This window comes from Triturus cristatus, chromosome 5_2 (assembly GCF_964204655.1).
Source record: "Triturus cristatus chromosome 5_2, aTriCri1.1, whole genome shotgun sequence".
In the NCBI taxonomy this organism is placed as follows: Eukaryota; Metazoa; Chordata; class Amphibia; order Caudata; family Salamandridae; genus Triturus; species Triturus cristatus.
Window position 1 is genome coordinate 133,463,036 of NC_140588.1, and position 25,914 is coordinate 133,488,949.

Genomic DNA, 25,914 nt, shown 5'->3' on the forward strand with positions numbered 1-25,914 from the left:
AAAACCGAAGGATTACGAATTTATTTGGAAAAAGCAAGATTTGCCCCCATTCCTCTCCAATTTTGTTGGTGGTGGAGAAAAGACCTCACGCCCTACAAGGATTCTGGATTGCTCACACACTGAAATATGGGGGACATTTATGTCCAACCGCCTCAAATGTGCAATGAATCACCTCTTTGCACTACAAATGCTGGCAGACACAGAAACCAAAGCACTGAGAGATACATTGATTTGCCAGGATCACAGTTTGTTGAAGGCAGAGCTAGCATGTGAACCCAGGTATCCTGGACTATTTAGCTACAAGGCCATTTCTTGTGCAAAACAGACAAAGTTGATTTAGTATCGGTATGTAGGTGACAACTCACCAGTTGTATTATTCTATAAAAAGCAAAATACAGGCTGAGAAAACACAACTGGTAATCATGGGGTGAACATAGGAGTGATGACCATTTTACTTTTTTGGCAAAGGAATTTCATTTGTATTTCAACGCCCCTTTGGGAGTAACCTGCTAAATACCTTTTTCTTAACAGCGCTTTTGATACATGTTTCTGAGATGACGGGGACACACCATCAGCACAAAAACTCACGTTTTGTAAATGAAGACTGAAACTGATTTTCAATGCGCTCTGCTGCCACTGGCTACTGTATATGTTGACCATTACTGGTTAACTGTATTCTCTTTTTAAGAGAGTTGAATCTTCAAGCTCATGATTAAGTTGTGTGATGTTTAGCAGGACGTAAGACACTCGCATATGATCAGTGTCAGCGTGATGGTATGGGGACTCACTTCACCATACCTTGCAAGGGAGGTGGCTTAGACTTTGTTACGCCACTGCATGGACCATAACTTACCTTGAAGTACACTAAAATTCTTGTATTGCTAAAAAGGTTTTAAAAAATACTGGTTGTTAAAGTGATATAGTGGTATAGTCAACCCTACATATCCTTTGTGTCAATGATTCATGAAAGTGGTCCTTTTCTATAAGTGGGAGACTTTGATATTGCAAGACTGAAAAAACTGAGCATTGGGACATTTTCACATCATGCTACAACAGCTTCCAGAACGTGACTAGCATAGTCCTTACAAACACAGATAAAACGGCGATGTCTTGACAAGCCTTGGTGATGGTGTTCAACATGCCTAATGTTCCTTATCCTCATGGAAATAAACAAAGTTCAGATGAGAGCACTGACACAGAACCATACACTGAAGACCGTCAATATAACTGATGAGGCAAGTTCATTATTTGTAAATTTATAGATTTATTTTAACAAAATTGACGATGTTCATTTTGTGCATTCGGCTTCAATATAGCTTTCGGTATGTAAATAGTCTAACGGAGTTCTATACAATCATGCTGGCTTGTGGCAGCACTAAAGAACACATATTCTTGAAGAAAACCACAGTCTGTCTGGCTGATAAGATTCCTTTTTGTTCGTGAGACACCTTTGTGACAGGTATACAGTTCACCCACTCCACCCTCTTGGTATAACAAGACAGGGTCTGAAAGGCTGACATTTCTTTAGAAAAAAATCTGGTTCTGTCCTGCTGAGACTACAAAATATTTTAAGCAACACTATACAACACTGAACTATTTACACAGTAGTAACGTCCCAATCAAATGTTCTCTCAGAGAAAATTAGTGAATATCAGTGACTTTAAGCCACTTGAAAGAGTAAGCAACTCCTAGGAGTTAGTCTTTATTCTACACATCTATTACTTTCAATATCCAAAAAAATAAAACTTTCGCCCCCCCCATCACCCAAACAAATATTGTATTACAACAGGACTTAAAAATCGAGCACCGCTGCACTGCCTTGTTCTCAAATAGTCACTTAAAACAAAATAACATTGCAATCAGATCTGCTCCTCTGTAATATATTAAACATTTTTCTTAGCTTTTTTCACATGATATGTTAAGGGAAACATTGAAACTAATTTATTAAAATCGCACTGATTAGAGCATTGCTAGAAAGATACTCTGTAATTATTAAAATCAACGTAAAAGGAGAACCTGCAGCTACCCGTGGAGGTTTTCTGGAGGAGATCCCAAGCAAGCTGAGGGAAAATGTTTCCTTTCAACAGCCTGTTTTTAGTATATTGGGTCCTTTGTTCCCTTTGAAAAGTAAGCTGGCTGGGTCATAGTGGAGTATCGTAATAGTCTGGTAGATGGTCCACCTGATATTGTCTGTGTAACTGCTGTGGTTGTTGCTGGGCCTCTTGCTGAGGCTGTTGCGGAGGCTGTTGCTGCTGCTGTTCTTGGTGCTGTTTCATAATCTCTTTGACCTCATCTTCCAGCTCTGGCGGAATAATGAATTGGTCATCTGGATCCGGTTGCGCTGGTGCGGCAAAATACCCCCCAGTCTTACGAAGGGGTGCATCTGCAGCTATTTCAATTAGGTTATGGCTCTTCTCTGGTGGTGCAACAGAGCCATTGCCACGTCGGCGTCCAATGGTGCCAGTCGTAGAGTAATCAGACCTCCTTGAGAAACCTATTTCGTCTTCATTGGCACGAACATCGATGCCTTCATCAATAATTTCTGCAGGCGATTGAGGAAGGTGTTTATCTTTTGTCCGGGAGCAGTGGATATCTACTTCCACCTCAACCTGGCTGCCATTGGTAAACACACCCTCTATGGGCTCCTCGTCCTCACTATCCAAACCATTGTCTGAAAAGGCACTGGAAAAAGTTGCGCTGGACAGCTGCCTCTGGAAAGAGTTGGATAGGCAGACTGGGTGAAGCATGCAGCGCTGCTCGCTGGGATATGCCGGGCTGTGATCATTCATGGCTACCTGAGGAGGCTCATCGGAGGCCGTGGACCCTACTTCACTACTCATCTCCGAGGTTGAAATCTCACTGCTGATCTCTGAAGCTATGCCGCTGCTGGAAGAGGGCATTCCTAGAGTGTCTGGGGGCCGGTCCTTGATGACCACGTTAATGGATGGAAAGACCCCAGGGCTGGGAGGAGGCAATCCATTTAGCTCGCAGCAGCAGAAACAGTCCTCCGTTACATTCAGTTGGACCACCACAGCACTGATGCTATCGTTGCAACCGTAGCTCTGTGCCAGCGTACATAGTTTTTTTGCTGCTGCCAATGCATCAGGCACGTTCCTGACCGTTTCTACAGCCTCCTCGCTGCTCATGCTATCCCACAGTCCCTTGCTACCGAGAATGAAGAACTCGTCTTGTGGCGTCAAAGTAACTGACTGGATGTGAGGTCGAGGCACAACACTTGGGTGAAGAAACGTGTATCCAAGAATCCTTGTGCAATCCGTTACTCCATTCACTTTACCATCCTACAAGAAGAAAAAAAAAAAGCTTTCAGAACTATTAGACTATAACATTACATCTACTCTGAAACAGAAAGAACATTTGGCACCACAACTCTTTTTAACATGTATTTTTCTCTGGGAAAGAGGCATGAAACGTACAGGAGAAAAACAGGGTACTATCTGGGAGCAAAGTAGGCTTTAAAGTATGGTCACAATTTTTAGGTAAAGAGCTTTGTTTCTGAGACCGACACTTAATTACACATAGAGTCTGTACAGAGCTAGAAATCCACCACAAAGATTTAAATATTATGTGCTTCTGCCAGCAAATCGGTGTTTACAGTGAGGGAACTACGTGTGTAAATTCATGGAATTATTAGCTGAAGAAACTTTGAAACTTATTTTGGTGAGGCGTGGACAAAATATCTGAGAGGAAGCAAACATGATAGGTTGCAAAATTCTGTGTCAATTGGACATAAATTTAAAAAGAACTAAGTATCAATTTCAGCTCTGATAATTCAAGGAGTGCTGTGACGAGGTTGGAAAGAAAAACATTTTGTTCATATTTTGGAGGTGAGACATTATGAGTAAATGACAGTCGCCAAGACCCAAGTATAAAGAGTTGCTAAAAGATTTGCTCTTATTCAATTATTTTATTTATTTCAGTTAATAAACAAATTAGTACAGTAAATGATGTTTACACTTCAGAGATAAAAAAGAAAAAGGCTTCATATAGCATGACAATACCAAAGTTGACAAATTATTCACGTAGAGAGAGTATAATAGTCAAGAAATTTGGGCTTCACTAAGAATTCACATTTGGTCCAGACTATTAGCATTGTTAATTGTGGTCAGTACAATAAAGAAACTTTCAAAAGGTATCCTACCACCCTGTACTAAAACCCTTTGTAAGTTTGAGTGCAGGTAGGGAGACAGTATCCCAAAGCCCCGTAACAGAACTCTCTCTCTCTACGGTCCCACATGTCAGTGGAGTTTTCAATGGATTGGCAATACAATAAAGGCCAGATACCAGCATATTGAACAATGCCAGGGGCTGGGCCTAGAGTTCAATTTAAGTTCGGTTCCGATGTATTTATTATAGCCTTAGAGCCCACTGTAACGAGCTCTACCGGCCATTAAAGGCCGGCACCACATTCGGCGAAAGCCTTTAACAAGGGAGCGGGCCTTCAATGTCCAGTAGAGCCTGCTACTGAGGGCTCTAAGGGTATTAGAACATTCTGTCCCTAGAGGGCGGAATGTTCTCGTGTGTAAAACAAAGGCCTCACGGAACCCAAAGGCTCTGTGAGGCCTTTGTTGAACATTGGAATGTTGATGCTCCAGGCTTCTACCGGCCATTAGAAGCCTGGAGCACTCCCTTGTTTTCAATGGAGCTCCCACCATTTCAATGTTCTAATCAAACTTAAAGCGCTAGGTGAAGTCCTTTTGCTAGACTACACTTAAAATTTGCATTGAGTCCAAGCTTAAAAAACCACCATTGTTCAAAAACATTAAAAAGGTATTATCAAAGTAGTAAAATGTCCAAACAGCAGCATATTAACGGTGCTTGTAAAGCAGGGCCTGATGTTTGGTCTAGTCCTGGTCCAATGATGATAAATAAGGAGCTTCATGCAGAGGGCATTTTTCTTTTTGTGAATCTTGCACAGTCTGTAATAAAGTCCTAGGTCCAAGGCAGCCCTTGAGCCTATTTAAATTTAGGACATTGAAATCAGAGTGTAAAGTGTTTGGTGATTTGATGTTGCACAGTATGTTTGCCAGTCAAAAGGAGAGGAGACTGCTAATTTGGATTGGTTAAAAGCTGTTCCACACCAGACAAGTATTTATTGAACCAGGTCAAAAGCTGAGCTGAGGGTGCCCACCACCAAGACAGAAAATAACTTTGTGCCAGCAAATGTGAATGTTATGCAGATTGAAGAGTTCATGGCCAGTATCTTCAATCTCCTAACAGCCCTGGGTGGGTACGGACTATGTCCATCAGAGTCTCCAGTTCTTAACTAGAAAGTCTACCTTCTTTTGTACTCTGTTAAGGAATCCAGGAAGGGGAAAAACCACAAAGTTGGATTAAGCCCAAAACGCAGATGCACTAGCTTTAGCTGTAGTAAGCTTGATAGGGGTCTCCTAAGTATTTTTGTCACCGCAGTTATTTGTAGCTATGCATGATGAGTCTAGTGCTGCTATATACAACTTTGTCATTTTGCAGTGTAAGATAGTTCAACTTTTTTTCATGGTTCTTCCAAGTCCATCATGTGTTAGGGTTTTTTTGCCCCCACAGGGCTTTCCCGTATAGTAATTCCATTGTAACTGTGTTCCAAGAGTCAATTTAAGTACCTTGACCTCCAGTGATTTCTGTCCCAATATAAGACTTCAGTGTCTGACCTTCCACTACTTTCAATGAGTAACATTCCTTCAGGAGGGATGCTTATTATATACCTAGCGGTTGGTTCGTAAGGCCAAATTCAAACCTTATTGGTGCTTGCGAAGAGTTTCTAGGGAGTTTAAATAATGGTCTGTAAATGTTACATTGTAGAAGATTGCATGTTTGGCTGAGCATTCAGTGAATGTTTTAGCCACCATATGTTATTGTTGAAGTCAGTCTGGCTTTCACTACTACTTGGATTGGGAAAAAAAAAAATTTTTTGTAGCTTTTAGCAAAGAGTCGAAAGCCAAGCATGATGATGAAACATCCAGTTTTAATATCTGTTGCTGTCATCTCCTGCCTTGAGCAATACTTCTAAGTATTTATAGTGTTGACGTTTGCTATTGAGACTCTGTCCATTTGCTATGAGCCCTGTTCAAATCCACCAGTTGAAGATGTCTACTTTCATTTTATTGTAGTTTTTATTTATTTGGTGAGTCTGGCAAAAAAGGCAAAAAAGTTCCAAAGCTTCTGTAAGCTCATCCCTGTTTAGTTCAATAACATAATAACCGCATAAAGCAAAGAATGACAGTGCGAGTTCCCAATCTGGGCAGGTGAGTCTCAGCTGTAACCAGCAGATGGCGCAAGTCTGCTGTGAACAATTTTAACAAAAGCGGATTTAATACACAGCCTTGCTTCAAACTTGAATTGGTATGGATGTTTGCATACACGGATTGATCAGCTCCTGTTTTTACTCTTATCCAGGTTGATACGTAGAGAAGTTTTATAAAACAGGAGCTTTTGATTTATCCATTAAGAAGGCAAGGCTGACCATGATATTGGAGGCACATGCTTATGGAATATTGATTGATTTAAGGGCAATACATTCAGATTGGTTTCCCGACACTCCAAGACCCTCAGTAGCAATACGTAGCCTCTGTGTCTAACAGAGCTATTAGTCTGTAAGAGCTGGGATCTGATTTTTATAAATCAGAAGTAGAAGTGAGCTGCGCCAGGAGTCTGGAATAATCATAGTAGTCAAGCAATGAGAAATTAAGAATTGTAAAGTTGGGATCCAGTACTCTTCATCAGGCTTTAACGGTGCAGTGATCTGCTGTTTGGCCCTGGCGAGCTGTTGACCTACTTGTCCTGATACGGTGTCCTATTAATTCGAGCCTGCGGATCACTGTGTGTGGAAAGTAGTCTGCTTTGAAGCTAAATTGCTCTTGTAGAGGGCTCAAGAAAAACCCGGAAATGCATTTTGCCCTAGCGTCAGGCAGAACATTATTGCCTTGTGCGAGTGCCTTTTGGATAACTTTCCTATTGATCGTCTGCCAACATTTTTGTTGGTTGTTACTTATGGTGACAATGTATAGCTCTAAGCAGTCCCTATCTTCTTGCGTCCTTTTAGTTTCCCAAACTGCTTTTGTAAACTTTACGCAATTCCTTAACCATCTGTGTTAAGTCCTCGTTTCCTGGGTCATTTGTTAATTTACTTCGTTCCCTGTTTAATGGGTATGGAGTGCACCTCAAGGATTGATTGTACCGTCTATTAGCCTTCTGGGGCTAGCATGCATCTTTGTTGTTGCTTCCCTATTCCTCTAAGATGTTAATAATGAAGACTATGGGACCTATTAGGATCCGCCCGCCACCCTAGCGGTGCAGGGACTGGCCACCAGCGGTGCGGCGGTCCCGCACCGGCAATTAGGATGCCACCGCCACCGTGACGCTGGCATCCTCTATTCCCAGCATTGTGGCGGGCAGTGCTCACAGCACCGCCCGCCACAATGCTGGGAATGCACGTTGTGCATGGTCATGCACAAGGTGACAGGTACAGCGCGGTGCCGGCCACCTTGTCTGTGACAATGTAGGGGGGTACCATGGGTACCCCCATGTACACAACCCACCCCCCAATACCCTGGGGCCCCGCAACGGGCCCCCATAAGCTAAATGCACATGGCTATCCATGGCGGGCTCTCCGCCATGGAAAGCCCTGCACCGCTGCCCATGCGAATATGGATGGCAGTGTCTAGCAGACAACGCCACCATATCCAGCCCCTTTTCCGCCCGGTCGACCGGCGGAAAACCGACGGACGGTCTTTCCGTCTGCCAGGGTCCCCCCCGCCATACTAGTATGGCGGGGGAAATGGGTGGCGGGCGGTATGTGATGTAGGGCAGATCGCCACCGCAAAGCGGGTGGTGGCGTTCCACCCTACATCCTAATAGACTCCCTAATCTTTTCCCAAATGCCCATTTTATTTGCTGTGGGCTTTAACTGGGGCGGTAATATTTGTGTTTTCCACTTTTTATATTGCGCCTCAGCTTTAAAATTCCACCAGATTGTTTTCTGTATACATTGTCATTACTTTGACCTATAGCTATTGCTTTATCTAGATAAGAATTTGCATTAGTAATGGTATGTGTGGAAAATTATGGCTTTGATAACTGTTTAAGATGGGAAAACTTGAAATTTGTGAGACAATTGAGCAGGAAACAAAGGTGTAGTCCCGGACTAAGGAGCTACTGGTTGTATAATGAGTATGTAGTATAGGTTGGTCACTGACAAAGCATCTGTTTAAAGTACGCAGGGAGAGGCTCTCTAGGATGTACAACAATCGTTCTCCATTGGTGTCTTTTCTCTGTTAACATGTGGTTTGCTGCAGTATCTCTCAGATAACATTTTCCATGTGATACTGAGCCTCCCTTGCCATGGATTTATCTAGGTTAGAACTGAAGTCTCTTCAATTGTGCAATTACAAACCTTGTGTTGTAGTTTAAGTTCTGTCAGGCGAGTGATGAACACATTGATGTTTTCTTTCTTTTGTTTGTATGATGGGTTTATATACAGACTGATTAATGATAACCGAGTTGTGCGCCGGTCCGATGCCCAATTCTCAATTAAAATCCCTAACACCGATGAATAACCGATCTATGTTATCTGCTTTTAAAAATTTAACAGCTGTTATATAGGTCGCAAGACCCCATCTGGCGTGGCCCATTCTGATTTTTTTTAAAAACTTTATATTATTGATTTTCTGTATTGAACAGTACAACGAACACAGAAGCATACGTTACAAAATAAGCAGTGTCAGGATCTTCCCATCAAAGCAGTCGCAATAAACAAAATCACATTTGAGCTCGGAACAGCGGTCTAGGAGCATGTATCAATAATGACCAGTTGAAGGTCTGAGGGTGCTGTAGCTCTGCATAGTTCACAGCCCCGTTTCCTAGAAAGGTCAGCATCGTTCAACCAGTCTGCATCTTTGGGGGGCGGGGGGCCTCATCCAGCAACAGGAGAGCCTTTTTTTTCCCAGAGAAGCCCACACCCCCAGCAGGCGCCAAACCTGCTTCAGATTATCTTTACTGTAACCCAACAGTGCCGTCAGCAGAGCACAGTCAACTGTACATTCCACTATCTGTTATGGCATGGAAAATATCTTCCCAGTAGTGTCTGAGTGACGGGTACTCCCACGCAAGGTTATAGAAGCGAGCAGGGCCACATGGACACCGAGGGCACTTTGTTAATTTTTCCGAACCCTTGACCAACTTGAAAAGGATCAATGTATGCCCATAACTGATAGATACAAGTCTAAGTTAGGAGCAGCAATATTTCCATGCGCGTAAGCCTATAGCTTGACCTATAGCTATCTTCGATTTCTCCAAGGCTCTACGATCTGTGCTTGTGCAGACCCCTGCATATAACGTGGACAAAGTGGAGATCCAGCCCCTTGGGGGGGGGGGGGGGGGGGGGGGGGGGGAGGGGGGCGGGGGTTCTTAATTAGTTGGGCAAGCAAGGGGTGGGCTCAGGCTGATGATGCTGCATGTTTCAAGCGCAGATATGTTCAAAGACGTCAAGAGGCGTGTTGTCTCTTTTAGCACGAGATTGGTCAAAGGTTGGGTATCTACCATTTACAAATAGCTATCCCAGCCTAAGCAGTCTGGCATCCCTCAACCTGCAAATCTCTCCTTTGTCTAGCTTTGGAGGGAGGCATGGGTTGTTAAGAAGAGGAATGTGTGTTGACTACAAGTGTTACTGGCCTCTACTGTAATATGCCAGATAGACCAGGTAGAACTTCGGACAGTTTGTATAGTTTGTACTAGTCTCTGGATTTGGTACCCATACAGGTGCTAAGTTTGCCCTGCAGTACCTGGTCTTTTTCTATAGGGACAAGAGGGACGGGGGGTACATCAACATGCTTCCTGCATGCACATCAAATATGGGTGAAAGCAAAGGTGGTAACCTGCGAGTCCTGCCTTATTTTATGGATTTCACCTACATTCCATGACACAACAGTTACATTTGATGACACTTCACGCTGTGCCAACAAGGCTAATTTCAATGGATTTCATTGGTTGCCTGCTTAGTTTAATATGCACGGGTGTCACTTCCAGCTGCCATCTTTTGATACTGTCTATGCCATTTGTAACATCCTACGATATCTTTCTAATCTGAAGTCTCTAGTGACTATATCTAAAGGGTAATTCAGTCTGTTGGTTTGCAATGGGCCAATAGCATTGTCGCTATTGAAGACGAACTAGATGTGTTGTTATTTTTGTCACTTCTTGTAGGACTGGTGGATAGCGTTCAGGTATTTCCTTCAGGACTGTGAATCCCCAATAACAAAAGATTTCTCTTTTTGAGAGTATGTACTTGGCAATGTCCTCTAATGCCCATATAATTAGTATGGCCTTATTTTTCAGCTATGACAGACAGTGGAAACTGAGGGGCTGTATTTGTGGTGGCACAGGGAATGTTTTCAATTCCTTCACTTAAGTTCTACCTGCATAATATATTAAGTAAGCCTTTGATGCTATTTCCCATTGGTAATAAAGCAGAGATTTGAAACTGCAATGCTGGTTTGTAACTTTTGTCTTTGGTGTTTGAATTAATAGAATTTTGGTCACCTTTTATGTTTTACTTTGGTGTTCAGCCTCGTATTGGGAATGCAGCCAGTCGGGCACGGAGCGATGGCCCGGTGCATACGAGTCAATTGTGGGCTGTTTTTCGTGCATTGTGGTGACCAAAGTTTGTGCAGTTTTTTTCCCTTTTTTTCCTTCATCAAAAGGTCCATCCGGCGACTTCAGGCCCAATGGAATATAGGGCTGGCCTAGACGCTTGCACTAAAGGGAAGGTACAGGGGCTGGTTGTCGATTGAGGTCAGGGTTCATGGGTCCTCCTGGGGAAAAATAAACTGCTTGTGGTCTGTGTCCTTTCCCTACCCACCAGGCGGGCAGAGGTGGGGGTGATTGAATCACACCGCCTCCCTGCTGGGTCGGTGCATTAATGGGCAAACCAGGCGCTCTTCAGACTTTGCCCTTACTTATTTCTTTTTCCTGGGCAGACCATACATGACCAGACGGAAAAGAGATCTGATGTTATTTTACCTTTATTGTATCCACACTATGTTTAAAGGCACAAACACCAAATCAATATTTAAGGTTCTCCTTGAATGGGAGGAGGGTGTCTGCGGTGCTAATCAGTAGCAAAGAACCAGCCAGTGAAATAGGTCTCTACAATGCCCTATTTATAAACCCTTCACTTTACATTGCAAAACACTTATCATCTGCTAGACAGAACCGTTAGTAGTCAAGGTCACTTAGGCAGACCCTATTCCAAATTGCAAGTTTTATTTGTACAATAACCTATTTCCGATTTCCAGGGGCAATTCTGTAGTTTCGTTTTTCAAGCAACCAGGACCACAGAAATATTGTGACTCTGCGACTGCTACATTGACTGCATAGTTATTGATTTGTTGCACTTTTGACATACTTTATCATCTCCTGCATAATCTGCAGAATTTAACCAAAATAAATTGTTTCTAGCTCACACAGATCAAAAGTTGCTATAACATGTTCCACTTCAGAGACAGACCTTTTTGTTGCACAGAGGCAGGACATCTTTCAGTTGCTAATAGCTGTATTTAGGTTTTGACCTTGGATCCTAGAGTGTTTACATGTGTAAAAACGCAAACTGGTTAAGCATTACTGCTTCAAAATGTGCCACATTATTTGCTTTCTCCTGCCACATAATTCTGGTGGACCTGCATATGACTCTCCATAGCACATTTTGTCTACTGAGTCCTCATGTCTAAGTGAGTTTAGGTTGCTGGCACGTGTTCAAGGCGGGGCACGATTCACATCTCTAGAGATGAGTCTGAAGGCAATACGTGTTTTTTGCAGTGCCTGGCAGTGAGTCACAAAGGTGTTGCACTCATCCAATTCTTGGCCTCTCTGCTGAGAGCACAATGGCTGTATATTTGTCAATCTGAATTACCATATTAGGTGAAAGAGTGTAACATTGGTAAACAAAGACTGCTGTCAAAAAATTAGAACAGAAGGCAAAGAAATGCAGTGTTTCTATGTGCATGTAAGAGAGGGGACCGGGAAGTGGAGGTGACAAAAGAAAGTATGCAGAAGGAGAAAGTGAAAACAAAAGGGCAGAAGATGATGTGCGAGACATGCAGATAGATTTCAGAAGAAGATGTGATGAGAAAAGAGTGCAAGCAACTATCACGGGGCGACTGCAGTGGAAAGAGATGTGAAGGGAAGAATACTTATTTATAAGATATTGAATAAAAATCAGTGCCAATAAGCGCTGGTAAAATCAAATGGTCTGACTTGTTTGATGCGTTCCTTCTGTAATGTATTTGGATTCACTAATAGCAGAGGCATTCAAATACTGGATAGGTAGCAAGCCTTGAAAGCACAGGATCTGAGTTTATGTTTTAGGCCACGTCCATATAAATTAAATTAATGCCTCTCTTATAAAAGATTCCTAGCTACATTTATTTGGTCACAACCATAGTGGAGAAGTAATTCGTCTTTTTATTCCCACTTCAAGCAGTAACTCGATTGTACTGGCTTGTTTAAAACAGTACTATTTTGGGCTCTATTATGCTGCACACTCATCAGCCATCAAACTATCTGTCAGTAGGCCCAAGAGATAGCTCAGTACAATGAGTGTTCAACACCTGATCTGACTGGTTATTGGCAGGTTATTCATTTACACTAGCTATCGCCAACAATGAACCATGTGACACTGACCAACAAATGTTTTGCGAAAGGTGAATGAGGGCCAATTTTTTTTAGGGTGTTCGTGCCTATTTTTCATCCCAATTCGGCCCTGTTACTCTTAGTTAGTACTATGTTCTGGGCTCGTGGTGGTTTCCTGGGGTTATTGGTGGAGGTAAAACTTGTTTGTGGAACAATTTTTGTTGCTATGTTTCTCCTCTTTAGACAATTTCTTACTAAGTTTCCTGAGTTCTCACTTTTTCATTTTGATATTATTGGAATTTAGTAAGAAAGTTGACTTTCCTCAACGTTATTAATTACAGAAATTAATTCTGGACTGTCCTCTCTGATTGGCGGAGGCTTCGTAAAGTCACAGGGTACACAAGCTAGAAGAAATTGTTATCACAAGAGGCGAATTTACTGGTTTAAAGGTATTTGAAGTATGGTGAATATCTGCCACATATTGTAATTAGTGGTTTCCTACTTGTGTGCTTTGGTTATTGTTGACGGGTATTGCCCGTAGGTAGCAGAAATGATTATTCATTGCAAGTAGGTGGCTGGAGAGAGAGCTATTAGTTGTGCTTGTTCTGCCCATTTGACTGATTTGACTTCCTCCACTAATGAAGTCATTATCACGGGTAAAGAACGTAATTTATCCTTGTTGGGTGCACATCAGTAAGTATATTGGATTGGTTCAGCTAAGCTGCCCGCTTTCACACCGAGTTGCTTTATATACGTTGTCAGGCTCTCCGGCCTTGTGGCTGTATACGGTGCCAGCGATTCTAGCAGAGATATATGTATTCCAAATTTCGTTGACTGACTGTACATTTCTTCCACCATTGTATGTAAGGTGGGGAAAAGTCACTTCCAGACTGCTGGTGATTTTCCTTCTGTACATGAAGAGTGGTGCGCTGTAAGCTTGAGTCAGTAAGCCATTTGGCTGCCATTAGCGTTTCATTTTCTTCAAAGGATGCTACCTGGTGATTTCCGGGCCCTTTTTTGCTCAAGCAAGTTAATCATGGGTGATGTATAATTCATCAGGTTAGAAATTGAGGATTGACACTGGTACCAAATCTTTTTTCAGGGGTGAATCTTTCACTGTTTCTTCTGGTTTAATTGCTGTTGAAGCTGTGAAGGTGTTAGTGGTTGACTGAGGCATAGGCCTACGGGGTTTCGTTAACTGACAATGGCTAGACAAGCGTTCTTGTGACTGAGTTAGGATTTTAGCACGGGTGCTTAAAATCGGTGAGCTTGACTTGCTCTTAGAGATGCTCTTTTTTTATTCCTAGATTTTTACAGGAAATCCGACTGCTACATCGTGCAATTATTGATTACCATTGTATTGTATTTGTATAGCGCTTACTACCCCTGACAAGGCGTTGAAGCACTTTTTCAGTGAGTAGCATGCTACTCCGGGAACCCATAAAGGATTAGTGGGTGAATTAGAACAGTGAAATATGAAAGTAATTAGAGTGGTGGATATGTTAGTTATTTGGATTGAGAAGGGTAGTGGAGGGATAGGCGAGGGAAAAGGTTTACATTTATATAGTGATTGCTACCCCCTGATGAGGTGTTGAAGTGCTTTTCGGTGAGTAGCACATTACTCCAGAACCGAAACAGGATATTAAGGCTGGTATGTTATCACATAGCTCTGCACTAAATGATAATACCATGAGAATCTTATCATATAGCTCTACATCAGCAGATAATAAGCCTGGTATCTTATCATATAGCTGTACACCAAGGGTTAATACCACGAGAATCCTATAACATAGCTCTGCATCAGCAGATAATAAGGCTGGTATCTTATCATATGGCTCTACACAAAGGGATAATATATGAGCATATTAACATATAGCTCTGCATCAGCAGATAATAAGGCTGGTATCTTATAATATAACTCTACACCAAGGGATAATACCATGAGAATCCTAAAAAATAGTGCTGCATCAGCATAAAATAAGGCTGTTATCATATAGCTCTACGACAAGGGATAACACCATGAGAATATTAACATGTAGCTCTGCATCAGCAGATAATAAGGCTGGTATCTTATCATGTAGCTCTACACCAAGGGATAATACCACGAGAATCCTATAACACAGCTCTGCATTAGCAGATAACAATACTGGTATCTTATCATGTGGCTCTACACCATGGGATAATACCACGATAATCCTATAACACAGCTCTGCCTCAGCAGATAAGTCTGGTATCTTATCATGTAGCTCTACACCAAGGGATAATTCTATAAAGGGACCATATTACATGCAGTATTCCGGGAGTCAACAGGTATGTGCACCTGTTTGCTGGGCCACTGTAGTATTACAGATTTACTATAATTGAGTCGGATTGTGATTTAAGGCTCTAATTCAGTAAAGTAGAAAAAGGGGACGGACCTCCGTGCGGAAGATCAGCTGCTCGTCCGGGGGGCTGGGGGGAGGACAATTATTGGTCGATTAATTGCTTTGTTAATACCTAGAGGTATGTTCTGATCCTGCCTGTTTTTGTTAGCGTTTGGCCAGTCTAAATGAGTTGCTGCTCGTGCGCTGCTACAGAGTAGTCAGGACAGTAGATTAGCCTAAAAGGGAAGTGCGCTAATGTATGCCAAAAAGATTTAGCTGGACCCTAGACCTCCTGAGGTGTTTTAGTCTTTGGGTTTGATGCTTCGTAATAATTCACTGTCTACTGGTAAACATTTGACTGGTGAGCATAGACCATTACAGTTTTGCAATTAGGACCCCAGAATACGTTATGCTTTAAAAAGGTCAGCCCCTTCAGTCATTGGTGGTTGTAATATCTTTCAAATACGCAGGAGCGAAAATAAAAATATGCCCTCACTGATGACTTATTGGCAGTCATGACGCATGGGATACTTAATTGCACACTAGGCTTACCAAAATGGATGCCTTTTGCTAACAAAGGCACTACACGTGGAACCAAGTACATTTCACCACTGTCATTTGTGCCATCCCACAGATAATTTAAGGTCTCCCGCAGATGATGTCAATTGGGAGAAAAATAACAGACACTAAGTGTCAGGCATGTAAATACCTAGTCAGAAGCAACAACCCAGGCATAGGCTTCAATCCGTGTCTGAAGAGACATCACTGTCTGGGCAGCATCGTTCTCATGGCACGCACTTTGCCACAGGTTGTACTGTGGGACAGTTAACTTGGAGAACAGGGGAGGCCTGGACAAACAGCAAACCTCCCTAACGTACACCAACCGAGTTTTTGAAGTAACGCCACTGCAGACGATTACACTTAGGAGAAACGACAAAAGGTTACTGGGCTTGGCTACCTCCAGCATCCCGTCTCACTGCTGCTGTGCGCCTTTAGCTATTGCAGAAAGGGGCGGGTCAGGGGCCAGAACAATATCAGATCCATTTGGAGAGAGCTGCTCGAGCCTCACCAACACTAAAAGAATGCTTCTTTTCTTGAATTTCTCACAGCAATGACTACCAGGAATAAATCCTGCGACGAGCAGGAGTTCCCAGGGTGAGAGCAATGAAGTCCATTGAATATTTGAAAAGATAACGATGGTGAGGAAAGACAGTTAAACAACCTCGTTACACACACAGTCAAAAGACCACTGACTGGCCAGCAACTGTCCCAAAACCATGAGGGGTTTCTCCCTTTAGGTACGATAGGGTTTCCCAAAATGTTGGTGAACAATATATTGGTGTTTTTATACATCCCAGCGAAGGGCCACAGACTACTGGTAATAACTAGAACTGCCACAAATTGCTGCATTTCGAGCACACCAATTAAAGGAGGAGTAATGTAACGTTAAAGAAAACGCTACGGTTAAAAGTGAAAATACGGCATAACAATGGTCTGCAAGTGAATGTTTTTCTTTTTTGTTTTAACAGCCAAAGCATATTGTTACAGAACCAAGCCTCAGGATTTCGACTTGAAATTCAATTCTGAAAGTGAATCGTTTTGTGGAAAACTTTCTAAGGAGATATTCTTGAAATTGTGATACCACAACGTTTGTAATACAATAAAAAATAAAAATAAAAATCCGACTGGTGAAAGAACGGGGCTTGAATTTGGAGTAAGAGTTTTACTACCTGGTTGAAAGGGATTGCACAAGCTATGCATCATTGTTCCACCATCTGCCGCTACAAGTATTGCAAATGGACCACTCACTCGGGTGCATGCTCCAAAATGACTTTTTTATACTCTTCACGCCCACTATGGCACTGCTCAAAGTTGTGTCAACTGACAAGGGAAGTTCCAGCGCTTCGAAGAGGTTAGATGGCTAACTAAATCTTGCACCTATAATCAGAATCATTTAATTCATCAGTGGCCTGGATCGGTCAAGCCTGAGCCATCAATGTTGAGCGAGTTGTACGTTACGAGGATAAGACGCATATGTGGCAGGTGTGCTGCACACTATAAGCATGAGAACCGGGTATAGGGTATATTTACAGTATGTGCTAGGAGCAAGAGAACTGTATACATGGCATGTGTGTTCTAAGTTAAGAGATCAGCACTTGAACCAGGAAGAGGTGTGGCGCAGCGGCCAGGGCGACTGACTCCGGAACCAGGGGGATCACGGTTCGATCCCCGGCGCCAGCGGCAGATCAGCCCAGCACCATGTGACTCTGGGCAATAGCTCACTTAATCTTCCAGACTGCCCCCCGCGCCTTGACCCATTCGGGTAATTGTTCGCGCTTTACAAATACTAGACATTTACATTTACAACACCAGCTTTCATCCTTGTTCTTCCGGTATTATTTTCACCTACTGGAAAAAAAAACATTTCGCCAGCACATAATTAACAGAAACAGGTTGCCTAGAAGGTCAGAATTGAAACTGTAAATAAAAAGGAAATGCGATATACAAATTCATTACATGTGATAAGTGAAGCCAGCTACAAAGTAATGGCTCCTTAGGTATTTTCTTTCTTTACCAAGTGCACTTCACCATTATAGCTGTGAAACTAGTGCCAGCAAAGTAACAGCAAAGCCTGTAGGTCTGGCATTGGTAAATCGGCTATTACTTTGGGATTTCTTTTTTTTTTAATTAGCTATGTACATCTTGATCAGAAAAAGCCGGCTGTGCATGCACATGTGTGCATACGCTGGTGGCCATCTTTGAAATGTTTTTTTGTTTTAGGTAAAGATTGACGGAAATGCCAGTAGTTGCACGGGCAGTCATCTAGGAATGGATTGAAGGCCAATTCACAAACAAAGCGGCAGCAAGCAAGGTGAACGCATGTAATGCAGCCCACTGAAAGCAGTAGCCAGCATCTGGGGAGCAGAAGGGCCCTCACAATGTTGAAAACAAGTAGAGGAAAAAAAGGAAATTAAATAAAATAAAAATAAAAAAATCAAAGAGGATATGGCTCACAAGTGCCTGCAGCTGAAGGGGATTACTGTCTTGGGGGGTGACAACATTGTGATTTGGCAGAATGCCATTACTCAGAGAAAGGAAGCAATGACTCATTGCCTCTGCTGTGGTGGGTGAAAGCAAATTATGAATATCAGTTGATCAAACGGATGAAGTGGAATCCGGTGGGGGATGACGGGACCCCGGTTCTTTGAGTGCACTATACAGGGCTTCCCCCCTCTGCTCTTGCGGTACTGTCTGTTGGGATTGCCGGGAGGCGGACTCGACGGGTGGTGACTGAGGTTTTGATGTACATGTACTTCTGATAGGTACGGGCGACATGCTTGGGTGGGTGGGTAGGGAGGAGGGGCTCGTTGGGGGGGATGTTGGGAGATGGGGTGGGGGGTATTTTGGCTGTCTCGCACACTCAGGGTGGATTACTCCTGTGGATGCACTACCTAGTAGCACAGACATTATTGGGGTGAATGCTGTACAGATGTAGCTTATGTGCTGGGGTGATTATTGCAAGATGTCCTGATTTGGCTGGGGGGAGGACTATGGGGGACGGGGATTGACTGCATTTTGTTCTGTGACCTAATAAAGTTTGTTTAAAAAAAAAAAAAAAAAATCAAACGGATGAAGTGGCGGGCTGAAAGTACACGTGTACACACACGTGTACACACACGTGTACACGCGTACACACACACACATACACACACACACACACACACGTACACACACACACGTACACACACACACGTACACACACACGTACACACCCACACACACACACACACACACACACACGTAAACAGAAAGATTACTGGGTCTTTCTGCACTTGTTGTTCAGAAGTGCTTGACATAAAATTACACTACAGTGATCTTGGCATGTAGAATACTAATGTCCTGCATGAGCCTCCGAAAGGTCTCACAGTTTAGTGAACAATGAGCAGGCCTTGCAGCCTCTATACAGGAAACGACTGTAGCATCTTCCCCAGCCCTGGAGCATGCAAACAGATTACACCACACCAGAGAGCTGAAGTTAAGCTTATCTTTATTCTCCGACATTCATTCATACTCAGCACATTATGTTATACTTCTCATAACCACACCTCAACTCCTACCCCCATATCACATAGTTCCTGTACAGAGACCACCCAGAACCACAAGGGTCCTAGTGCGCATAGCAGCTACTGTCTACACCATGCATGAGAGACGGAGTTAAAAAAAATATCCTGAGTGAGGAATCCGTCTCGAGCACCATTTCAGGAAATAAAAACTACAGTCTTCCTTGAGAACAACTCAAGCTAAGGCAAAATTACTGCTTCGACGGCCTGCAAAGGCACACGTCTGGTGCTCTGCCAGAATGAGATTGCAACTAACAGGATTACATCTGCACCGCTGAGTCCGGACAAGAGAGTTGGAGCTCATTATCAAAAGGGGGGAAATGAAGTGGGAATATCTCACCAGCCCTGCTATCTGGATTGTACTTTTGTACTAATACCAGGTTAGGAGTCAGAAAGGATTTGCCGACTCCTAAAATGGGATTCTAAAATGATACGGATACAGTATCTGGAAGCAGCATTTTGTCGGCGACCCTTGCAAATACCAAATTGCGATCCTATGTATCAATCTCTTCCGACAGAAATCCGGCAGCAAAACATTCAGATTTTACCAACACCTCAAAGGAGATGCTATTGCACTCGCTAAAAAGGAAGGGGTCCCTTGGCCCACCTTTCCCCTTTGTGAATTAAAAAAAAAAAGTTGATCAAATTGTCACCAATGACACTGCCAACTCCAAGCAAAAAAGAAAAAAGTAAACTTTGCTTTTTAAACAGTCTGTTTTCTTCACGGAAAACGAGCTGTATTAAAAACAAGTTTACATTATTAAAAAACACAATAACAGACTTGGTCTGTTCACCCAAGCAGGTCACCCTACTTGTCACGGCCACCAAGCATAGTGAATTTCAATTTACCACCTACCGCATTATTATGTATGAGGCAGGTCAGATTCTGATCAACTATGGTTCGTAATTTTAAGATCCAACCAGTTAGCACAAGGTTTGGCTCTTAAAGTTCGTTACTGGTCTTAAAAATACTGCTTGGAAATTGCAACAAGTATCTTGAGACCAGTAAATAGTACAACTGCCCCCTCATCCTTGGCACGCATCTGTTATTTTGTTTTATTTAACTAAGGTTCACATGCACTTTTACCTAAACTCAAAGTAATTTCAACACCAAAGATGCAATCTGTGCTACAATTTCAGCGTGGTAAATACAAGGGAAGCAAATTAATTGGAAAACAGCGCTGGCGACAGAGGCCCAGAAAAGACTAACCAGGATCTGGCCTTCTATGGTTAGGCCCTAACTGCAACTATAAAAGTCGACATCAGGGCAACAAGGTAGGGAAGCTTCCACACTGGCAGAGATGGGGAGAAAGGCCAGGGAAGAGTACTCACAGTACCTCAACCCATTACCCAAGAATCTGCTACCTTATCAAGAACTATACATCCCACATAGTACCGAGTGCTGCAAGGCACTGTCCACCTTCCTAGCTGACCTTGCTACAGCTATGCGCTCTGTGCAGAGAGGCGTCCACTAGATCAATCCCTATCTGTAAATGTCACCATAACGTCAATTACAAGAGTGCGACTTTATGCACAGTATCGGACTGTAGGATTATCAAGGCGTTTTGGGACAATGGGTGGGGGTTCTCTCAAAGGTAATCAAAAGTCAAATTATTCTTATTCTTCAGCTGGAGATGGCCCTTCTCAATGTTCCAGAAGACTTGTATACCAATAGATCTGATATGGTCTGGGCTTAGTTTTGACCAGAAGAGGTGTGGCCAAAACTGGAGTGATACGGATGCCCTGAGCCGAGCGAAATGGAAAATAGGACTGGACCATTGTAGGATGTAATACCTGAAATGTATGCATCAAAACAGAAAACTTAAGGGGCTATGGAAGGAGAAACGAGGTGACACTTGAGCGATATTCTGCATGTGGATATCTGTGTGCCCACTACTGTCTGTAATAAAACAATTGTATCCCATTAATCTAAGATGTATATACTCAATATGTTAGAAGTCTGGATGATCCCAGAAAGGTGAATGGTTTATTTTATATTGTATCCTTGATATGTGTAGCGCGGAAACTAAAATTATTTCGAATAGAAATGTTAATATCTTCCGAAAAGCAAAGGCAAGGAAGACACCTGCAACAATTCCAGATCCTTAGTCCAGCCAGTAGAACTGGACCCCATATGGAGAATTGTGAAGGTCGACTGCTGCTTTGTCCCTATGGGGTTAAAGAAGAGTGAATATAGGCACCTCATGGACAGGAACCAGGAGGGTGCAGGTTCACTATTCCGGATGTTGTTCTTTCTAGGATCCTGCTGTGCAACTCTACTGTGGGGTCCTCCTGGGTTAGGGGCAGTCTCAGTGGATCGAGACACCGCCATGCAATACTTTTTAGTCAGCTAGGCCTTGTGCATAGTTACCCAAGGATCAAGCTGACTGCTCATGGCAGGCACTGTTCAGGTCCTCATGCAGGCAGGCTAAACTCTCTCTCTCACCACCGGTCATAGCTATAAGGCATCTCCATGACCTCAGATTTGGGCCAAGTCTGGAATGAGAAGGACAACCACGTTGAAGTACCTCTCCTTGTTCATGGAGTGGTAGAGGGGGTTGTTTACTTGTCTGATCATCAAGGCAGGGAGCCAACCAGAGGTTCTGTAAAATCAGAAAGCAGGAACCCTACTCAGATCCTGGAGCTGAACATTTGCCTGTAAGGGCTTTTGAACTGCAATCCCCAGGGAGACCATAACGAGCATAAAGCCCCACCACTCATCAGTACATCCGTGCACTCCCTCAACACACACACCCTTCTATCTAACCATTCATTCGTCATGCATCTGACATGATTAAAGCAAGGAAAGCCACTCATGGGGAATGGAGAGACCTTTACTGTTCACAGGTGGTAGGTAATTTGCCGAATGAAGGTACATGGCTGCAGGATGTGAATTACACTGCCAGCACTACTTGTCTCTACTTTGCACTTTCAGAAATTGCCACAAAAGTTATCCAGCTTTAAGGACCTCTGTCTCAAGTCTCTGGCTGCACGTGGAATTTCTAGGTGGCGGAGCACCCATGTGATTTTGGGCACCAACCGGATTCGCTGGTTACCAGCAGCTGCTGGAGAGCTAGACTTACGGCCCGGGTCTCACAGAGACTGATCCAACAGTCCCAAACTCAGGACAACCAAACTCAACCAAGGAAACTCTAGTTCCCTTCTGTGGTGAAAGGAAAATACTCGTGTCTGAGAATGGGAGAATACAAATGCCTCAAATTCAAAGGCAGTCAAGGAGCCCTGTAAAGTCAGCCCTTCCATGTCTCTTGCATGTCTGGCTCTCTGGATGGAGGGAGGGCATTCTGTTTGACCAGAGCCAGCAGTTCTCCACTGTGATCATGCCTTGCGGTCGGGGCACTTCACAGAGATGCTCTCCTTGTAGGTCTTCAGTCAGCGGGGTCTCAGTGTTTTCTCAACTGGCCAGAGTAACTCCTCCCACAGAGCTATACAGCAGCTAGTTTTCCAGGCAAGGGCACTAAAGGACTGCAGCTCCAGATTACTAGGCTTAGTCTTGATATCGGAGGAGGATGATAATGCAACACAGGCTTACTACAAGATGCCATCTACAGGCTGTGCTGGAGAGCTTCATCTGAGAGGTAGGAGAAAAAAAACCTGTCTGCGGGACCTAATATTTATACTTTTCATAGAGGCAAAGGCAGGATGTCTTGGTAAAATAAAATGTGTGCCACCTGAGAGTCCTAAGATAGCACCAATTTATTGTGAGGTAAGTCTTCCTAGTTATTTCTATAAAGAAATGCAAGGGATAAGGCCAGAACAAAATATTGCATATCAGGCCAGACTCACAAAGGTTAAGTCTCCAATTTTTAGGTCTCGAAAGGATGCTACAGCTGGCAAACGGAATGTTGGCTGGACCGTTCATGAATCAAAAAAGTTTATGTTTGACTTTCTCAACATTCTCCCGGAAGATCCAGAAGCAGATATGACTAGGCGGTCAAAGAGGATCTGATCCATCTTTATGCTTGCTGGCATTGCTCTGGCCTGGATGTAGATTGCATTGAGACACCAGACTATGATGAAACGTCCACAGGGTTTATGTGGTGTAGCCCTAGTGGCTTTTATAAGGATAGGGAAGCTGGAATGAACCTAATCCTATGCAAGGAACCCAGACACCTGCCCCTGGTGCGGAGAAGAGGGGGCAGACTTCCTACACTTAACCTGGGGGTGCCCTGGTGTTAGACTATTTTGAGCCAAGGTGGTGGAGAGGGTACAGAGTGGCAACTGACTACGCATGGAGCCGACACCACTACACTGCCTGTTGGGACACGTACGAAAGTAAAAAAACAGAGCAAGATAGCTCATAAACTCAAAGCGTGGCAATGGATCAGTAATCTCCCTCGTTCATGGGAAAAGGCACACTGGGTGTAGGAAAGCGCCAATTTTGCATGGTTACCCCCAACTTTTTGCCTGATATCTGATGCTAACGTGACTGAGTGTGTGCTGGGACCTCGCTAACCAGACCCCCAGCACCTGTGTTCTTTCCGAAACATGTACGATTGCTCCCACAGTTGGCACACCTCTGGCCCACGTATAAGCCCCTTGTAAAAAGGTCCCAGTGGTACCAAGGGTCTTGTGACCAGAGGGTCCCTTAGGGCTGCAGAATGTATTGTTCCACCCTAAAGGACCCCACACCAAACACATACACACTTCCATTTTAAGCTATGTGTTGTGGTATGGCTAAACTAAAAGTCGACATGGCAAACATTCCTGGGTGCCATGCCTACACACCACTGCCTGTGGCATAGGTAAGCCACCCCGCTGGCAGGCCTTACAACCTTAAGGCAGGGTGCACTATAACATAGATGAGGGCATAGCTGCATGAACAGTATACCCCTACAGTGTCTGAGTCCATTCTTGGACACTGTTTGCGCAGATAAGCCATTTTGAGTAGATGGGCTGGCAGTTTGTCAACACAAACTCCAAAGCTATATGTTGGCTTTACTGAAGACGGAGATGTTTGGTATCAAACGTCTCAGCAAAATAAACCCACACCGATGCCAGTATTGGGTTTATTATAAAATGCACTCAGAGGGCATCTTAGAGATGCCCGCTGAAAAACAACCAGATTTTAGTGTGTTGGCTGACTGTACACTGCCAGCCAACCAGCCAGCTAGCCCCAGGCAGGTTTCTGACCTCATGGGGAGAGAGCCTTTGTGCTCTCAGAGGTCAGAAACACAGCCTGCTCTGTGTGGAGGTGCTTTACACCCCCCACCCCCTTGTAGGAACAGCAGCACTTGGCGGTGAGCCTCAAAGACTTTCACCTTGTGTTATGCTGATTTGGGCAGCTCCAACTAGTGAAGATGCCTTTCCCCCCTCCTAGATCCACTTTTTGGCAGCAGGACAGGCGCGAAAATTAGTAATCAGAGTAGGAGTGTCCACCTTGGCTTGGCATACTCCTAGGGTGGCCAGGAGCCGAAGTGGACCCCCTCCCTTCAGAATTGTCCATCTTGGTTTGGAGGATAAGGACCAACAGGAATACGGACAAACCCCTCTCCCCTAAGGGACGGGGCACGTAAAGGGTGTTGTCACCATAGAGGACAGTAGCCATTGCTTACTGCCCTTCAACTGCAGTAAAACCCCTAAATCTAGTATTTAAGGGCTCCCCTGAACTATGTTCCTCAGCTTTGACAACTCACGAAGGATGACTGAAGAGCCATGCGGCAGTGGAGAAGACAACTGACTCGCCCCAGCCCTACCAGCCTGTCTGCTCCTCCAGCAACCCTGCTCAAAGAAATCCGGTTGTACCGTGGCCAGCATCTCTCAAGCAACTCCACAGACCTGAGCTGCCTTCAATAAAGACTGTATCCCATGGACAACGGATTTGTCCAGTAAAAGCAGTCTCCAACAAGGACTAAAGTGCCTCCTGGAACCGCGAGTCCTCAACACACTGCACCAGTCACCCCCGGTCTGAGTCTAGGTGGCCCAATGATCCAGTGATGTCTCCCCAGCGATCCTGCTTTGGATGACCTCTCCTGAGCTTCCCCAGGATGCCTGCAGCCTCATCTTCCGGTGAAAGAAACCTGATGCCGAAAGACACCCATGCACCCACATACCCCATGCCTTGGGTTGCGCAACCGACAGTATCCTGGTGTCCAGCAACTGTCCAACTTACCTCTCCAGTCATTGGTCCCCTTTCAGCCAGTCTTCTAGTCCGAGCCTGCAGCCTTTTTCCTCAACCGAAGCTCCTCATTGACGTCTATTGGGACTCCGACGTCTGTTTGCACCCTGCACCGAGCCGCCCGTGTGCCTATGGAGATGAGCTCATGGTGCCAACTTGTGGCCTCCTTTGTTTTGTCCTTTGAACTCCGGGCCTTTGCCCTAAAACCGATGCTCTGCTGAGGACAACAACTCCCCCTCACCTGCCCCGTCTCCATGGATCCGCATTAGGCACCCAGCACCACCTGGCCACCCCTGAACCGCTGAAGGTGTACCCCTGGTGTCTTTCTATTCCCTGTCCTGTGTTGGTTGTACACCCCAGAGACTGAACCTGAACGTTGTGTACTTACCTGATAGTTACTCACCTCTCTTTCCTCCCATAGGATTGTATTGGTTTTGCTCTGTATTACATTAAGTGTTGATCCTGAGAATAGTACAAAGTATGTTCTTGACATTGAAAATTATTTCATACACCTGCAAAGTATTTATAATGCTTCTACTGTATATTCTAAGTATTGAATAACTAAAAAGTCTACTTACCTGTAACTGAGTTCCACTTGGTTCCTAAAATATAACTAACTAAAGCAATATTTTTGAAAACATTGGCCTAGAGTTAG

The 25,914-nt window shown here is 43.9% G+C and overlaps 1 protein-coding gene across 1 annotated transcript in view; it reads right to left on the minus strand.

Annotated features, from left to right (window-relative positions):
* Positions 1 to 1,244: 1,244 nt before the first annotated feature.
* The window catches only part of PHLPP1 (PH domain and leucine rich repeat protein phosphatase 1), a 520,000-nt gene continuing 495,330 nt past the window's right edge, over positions 1,245 to 25,914 (minus strand). Inside the window, exon 17 of the mRNA XM_085606901.1 lies at positions 1,245 to 3,299. Within this exon, the coding sequence (XP_085463027.1) occupies positions 2,142 to 3,299 (1,158 nt within the window). The 3' untranslated portion in view covers positions 1,245 to 2,141. The remainder of the gene's footprint in view (positions 3,300 to 25,914) is intronic.